Source organism: Eptatretus burgeri, chromosome 4, assembly GCF_056783735.1.
Source record: "Eptatretus burgeri isolate ZD-2024b chromosome 4, Ebu_testis_v1, whole genome shotgun sequence".
NCBI lineage: Eukaryota > Metazoa > Chordata > Myxini > Myxiniformes > Myxinidae > Eptatretus > Eptatretus burgeri.
In genome coordinates, this window is record NC_140964.1 from 14,227,732 (window position 1) to 14,233,760 (window position 6,029).

The 6,029-nt window shown below is 39.9% G+C and overlaps 1 protein-coding gene across 1 annotated transcript in view; it reads left to right on the plus strand.

Annotated features, from left to right (window-relative positions):
- LOC147027508 (uncharacterized) overlaps positions 1 to 6,029 on the plus strand; it is a 410,973-nt gene that overhangs the window by 62,047 nt on the left and 342,897 nt on the right. The window contains exon 5 of the mRNA XM_085876519.1: positions 2,535 to 2,680. Coding sequence (XP_085732645.1) covers positions 2,535 to 2,680 — 146 coding nt within the window. The remainder of the gene's footprint in view (positions 1 to 2,534; positions 2,681 to 6,029) is intronic.

Consider the following 6,029-nt stretch of genomic DNA (forward strand, 5'->3'; position numbering starts at 1 on the left):
GGATAAAGCAAAACAAAATAAAAGAAAGAGGAAAATATCAAAAAAAACATCCAAGACGCAGGAAGTGGCAGAAGTCAGGTGAAATGCGATGTACCCTCAAAGATGTAAGAAGTAGGAATTTACATTCCTCTTAAAGCTGGATATATTGTAGCATAATGGGAAACATGTTACAGGTGGTGAATTCCAAAGCCAGACAGCACAAGGGATAAAACTACCTGCATAGCCTTTCGTTCTGCACTTTGGATGAGCTGTCATACATGGGTGTGCAGAGATGGCAAGCCGAGTCTTGCATCCAAACACTCGTCCAGGAGGAACTGATTTTGAAAGTCCAGCAGAACATTTGCCTTGAAAATATCTGAAGAACAGACTAAGAGTGATAACTCACCTCCGGTGAGAGAACGGTTGAAGAGTTGAACCCATCTCCACACCAACCAGGTTCACTATGCGTTTCTGGAGCCTATCAAGTAAACATAAGTGGCAGGCTGTTGCTCCAGCCAAAATATGGCAACAGTACTCCATGAAGAGACGTATAGTTTGCTCATGCAGGTACAAAACAGCATCAGGAGGTAAATACCTTTTGCTCGAAAAAGACAACCAACTCACTTGGAAGCATTCTGAGCAATTCCAGAAATGTACTTATCCCAACGGAGGTTAGAGGAGATATCCAGACCAAGAGGCCAAAGCTCAGATGATTCTGTTAAGGTTGAAGACCCCATGTGCACAGAAAGGAAAGACCTGTTTCTTGAGCTAGACTTGGACATCAATTTTTTTTTTTGCATTATAGGTTCCCAGCCTATCATGCCCCCACTTCAACACATTCTTTAAATCCTTGTCAAGCAAAACTCCAACCTCATTATAAGCAGCGTTGAGTGAATCAGCAGATGTACAGTAAAGTGAAGAGTCATCAGCATACATGGCTAGCTGAGACAGAACATTATCAGGAAGATCATCGATATAAACAAGGAACAGAGTGGGACCAAGTGCAGAGCCCTGTGGAACACGAGAATTGATGGAGCAAGTCAGAGAATAATGACCCTCAAATGCCACGTTCATCTTGCAATTTGTAAGGAAAACCAAAATGATTGAAGACATCACTCCAGATCCATCATACGACTGAAGCTTGTGGAGTCGACTCTTGTGCCACACTATATCAAAGACTTTTGAGATATCCAAAGCAATGAATTGAGCTTCAACCTTGAGCTGCAATGCTCTGTTGAAATGAACCGTAATTAAGGATAGCAGATCACCAGTAGAGTGACAATGGTGAAAGCCATACTGGCAGTTGATGAGAAGTTCATTGTCCTCCAGATGGCTGAGAAGTTGTTCATTGATGAAGCATTCAAACACCTTACTTATAACAGGAAGCAGGCCGATAGGGCAAATTTAGAATTAGAAAGGGTAGATTTAGAAACAAGTTAGTTTATGTATTTGAAAGTTGTGGAGTGGAAAGTTTTAGCAGTCATGTGGAGAATGAAACAAAAACCCCACTTAATTTGCAAGTAATTTCCAATAATAGCGATGTGAAACTCATCCTAAACAATGAAATAATCATATAATTGGTCACAGTTACATTGGTTTTACATGAAAGGGTGTGATAGGATAACTCACAGTTGGCGCATTTGCCTTTGAGCTTCCTTGTCTGGGTTTCTCGTCCCGTGAACTTGGCCGTAGTTCGAACTGCTGACCCCCCCAGTCTCAGAGATTGGATGCTTTAACCATTTATATTCAACCGCCTTATCTGATCGCTTTCAGTTGTGAATGTTCGATCCACGGTACCATTCGAAAGAGTAGGTGATTGTTTGCTGACACCTCAATTACGGCCCAAGTTTCTTCCCAAATTCGTCGGGAACAATTCATCCACGTCTTGTACGTGATCGGCTGAATGTGTGATGGCACTTAAGTGCCTGTAGATGATCCATGATTGGCTGTAAAACACACTTGTGATTTTACATATCTGTGCATACATTATAAGCTAACAGAGCGAGTTGAACAAACACTTTTTGATTTATAAGGCTTTTAGCATTGAACATGCGGCTTTGTAAAATGTTTGTTGTTTCTCAGTCTAAATAGAATGCCATTCCAAAATATACCATATGTTGATATTATGAGTTTCCAGTGAGGTCACAATAACAAGGAAGCTATCCAGGGACAGGAGCTTCACCCTTTGGGATTCATCAGCTTGGAACTGGTTCTAGATGGTTCTGCATAACTTTGTAGTTTTAATTGGCATATAATAGTCCTCCAAGTTACCCATCCTCATGCCCTTGGATAAGGTTAGATAATTATCATTTTCAGCTGTATTTCAATATATATATATATATATATATATATATATATATATATATATATATATATATATATATATATATATATATATATATATATATAATATTTGCTATTCGATATAGCAAGGATGCTTGTTTGCATTTCAAGTTTTATACCTAGAAGGCAATGACAGGTCACTTGGACCTGTTGTTTAACTGACCATGGATCATTGCCACTGAGTATGCAGCACACTGCTCTGGTTGCCACAGGTGGACGATTCAAAAAGGAGATCGTGGTCGACGGTCAGAGTTACCTCCTCCTCATCAGAGATGAAGGTGGTCCTCCGGAACCCCAGGTAAGCAAAGATGCTTCAACCGGTTTCGCGTTTCCGGGCCCTCGCCAATCTTGCATACTCGTGCCTTGTAAAATTAATATTGATCTTGATGCTGCATTCGTGTTTACTTTGGACCAGAATCACCAGAAATGTTGTGACCTTAAGGGAATTGTTTTTACTGCGAAGCTAAAACTCCCGTTTGACTCCATACATAGATGGATACAGTACAAATGACCATGCCGTGTTTTGCATTTTATGCACAACTGTATTTACTTGCTTTGATTAGTTCAAGCTGGAGAGTGTTATGCTTTCCAAAGAACACATTGATGTTTACGGAGCTGGTTTTTAAAGTAACTGTTTTTGCAAAACATAGTTTTACAAAGCAAATACATGGCTTTCAGGGTTTGACACTGCGTGGCCTCTGTTTTATCCCACCATGGTTCCTCCTCTAGTTTATCAGGATGGACCACAATGAATAGCTAGGTAAATGATGTTCAAAAAAGTACTTGAAATCTGCTAGGTGGGTGGTCGTTTGTGTTCTTTGCATGAAGTGGGAGTTTGTGGGATAAACCTGGCCCTTTAATCCCAAAGTCATCCTGCAGATGTTGGCCGACCATTGGCACACTTTGATCATGATCTGGACATTTTCAAAAGTGCATTTTAAAGATTACATTTCCGTGTTATTGAAATGCCCACTACCTTTGGTGTTTATGACAATATTCGGTTTGCTCTTGGAAATTTTCGTGGGTTCGTTTGTGCATTTTTGCATTTGTGCGTTTGTCCGTTATTCTTTCACGGTCGAACCATAGCAAGTAGAGGCCTCATATTTTGGGTGTAGGGCCTTCAGAATCTGGGCAAGGTTGAAAGACAACACATATTGTCCTTGATATCTGTTTTGAGGCCACCAAAGGCCATTATAAAGTCTATATTGCAATGTGGCGGTCAGGCATTCCTGCAGCCGGCCCGCAGACAAAGCGTAACCACCGTGAGGCCAATAACTCCATAAATTTTCAATGTCAAACACGTCCCAAAAACAACACCGAAACCACTGAAAAGCATGCCCAGTGCCAGGTATCCAACCCCCCTCACCCCCCTTTTCCACCCCTCACCCCTGGGGCAGCGCTGGGTAGCCCCTACTAGTTTTAAATAATAAAAAGTCATTTTTGTCGAATTGCCAAGCAAGAGTCTTGGGCTTGTGATGAGAGTGTCTTAGGACTCCATATAGACATGCCAAACAATGAGATTCTCTCCAAAAGAAGGGCATTCAATCTTGATGATGAAATTTATATAAGCCTGCAGTTACAATCCAGAGAACCACTTTCACCATTGCAAGCACATCCTGATGGCTTGTAGAGAACTTGTAAGAGTGAAGTATTAAAACGCATTGAAAAAAATGGATTCAAGCCACTCATTGCTGATGGCAACACACCTTCAGTCTTCAGTGTGTGTAAATTTTCATATATTTATATATATATATATATATATATATATATATATATATATATATATATATATATATATATATATATATATATATATATATATATATATATATATATATATATATATATATATATATATGGCGCCGTGAGGAGGAGTGATGTCAGGGACACATCGGCCATTTTGGAGTTAATGCTATATAGCACTATTTTCACCCTTCCCCTATCATCCGAGCCGATCATCATCATATCATTAAAAAATGTCGCTTACATCACTCCTCGCGGGGCCTCATATATTTTCATTATACATACATACGCATGTATAAATAGCACAGTGTGTATTGTTTGTGTTTGTCTGTCCACCTTCATGAGGACGATTTGAGTGGGGTCTAAAGGCCAATCTTTTAACACCGCTGTGTGTTCACCACGGTCTATTTTTTAGGGTAAAATAAATAAATAAACATCGAAACACATTTTTCACAAGGGTAATTATGTCTCTTCTATTGGAAATGTAGACTTGGAAACTGGACCTCATGGGTGGTATACAGAAACGTTTTTTTAAAATAAAAATAAATATATGGTCCAGGGAGGTGAAATTTGCTGCATATGATGTGTATAATTCATTGCAAAGTAAAACAAGTGTTCACTTACATCCGTCGGATGTCGAACAAGTAAAAAATATGTATGCACACCTAACGCTAGGCCGAGGTGTCAGAATTTGGCATGGTCACGAGGCTGCACCATTGAAATGAAACATCACAGAAGAAGAAAATGGGTAACATTTGTTCATGTAATGTTTTAAGATGACGCCTCTTGTTACGAAGCATCATATCTTCCAGTCTGAATATTTTGAATAAAATGATTCCAACCCATCATTTTTGATGGGCTTTTATGTTTATATACCAGAAAATGTATACTATATATATTTATATAAAATATATGAAATATATGAAATATATATATATATATATATATATATATATATATATATATATATATCTACTGTAGACTAGGCGTAAGTCGTCACCATCTGGACCGAGAAAAAAGTGACGACTTGGAAATGTGACGACTTACGCATATGCGAACATTCATGATGACTGTGGGGTGAAGGATTAAGTTGCGCGTGGCCTGGACACGTATGTGTGAGAGCCGGCTATTGTACCAGAAGGAAAACACAATCCTCGGGGCATAGGTGGGGGTTCATTGGTGAGTTGGAAAGTGATCAAGCAAAGATGGAATTCATGAATCAGTTTATCAAAAGTAAAGATAATGCACAACTGTAAGACGACTCGTATACCATCGGTGATGGTATGGTGACAAATTACATGACACACAGTCATCGTGGTGATGACTACCACTCAATGCCAATGTGAAAGTGAGTGTGGTAATGTACAAAACAAGCCAATATAAAACCATGATCGGACTTCAACACTAAGCTCGATCGATCCTTTATTCCTTCGCGAAGTAATCCGTTATGTTTGACTGCCTCAAACTCTTGGGCATCTGGCGCATGAGAAAGGACTCAAACCGGTCATTGTATTCCATGATGTTGTCTGGGCAATCCTCCACCGAAAGACAGTATCGGCCGAAACCGAATATTTGGCTGAGCCGACATTTGCCGAAACCAGATGATGAGCGCGTCATCGACATCTTCAAAGGACACACATTTCACGCGTTTCACACTTACCACCGGCCTCGCAATCTTCTCCACTTGTCCAAATATCTTGCCCTTATTCTTCAAGATATCGTTCAATGTCTGCCGTTTGATGTCCAACTTCTCAGCTATGGCTGATTTCTTCATCAGCGGGTTTGCCTCGCAAAACTAGAAAATGTCGTATTTTTCTTGGTAGGTTTTAGTTGTAAGCTTGCGCTCAGTCGCCATTGTCCTTCCTGCAGTGCGATCAACGTGTGTATGCAGTTATAAATAGCCTATCACTGGCGGTGTAAACCAATGAGCGCGCATCACGATTCCATGAAATCGGGCTTTCACG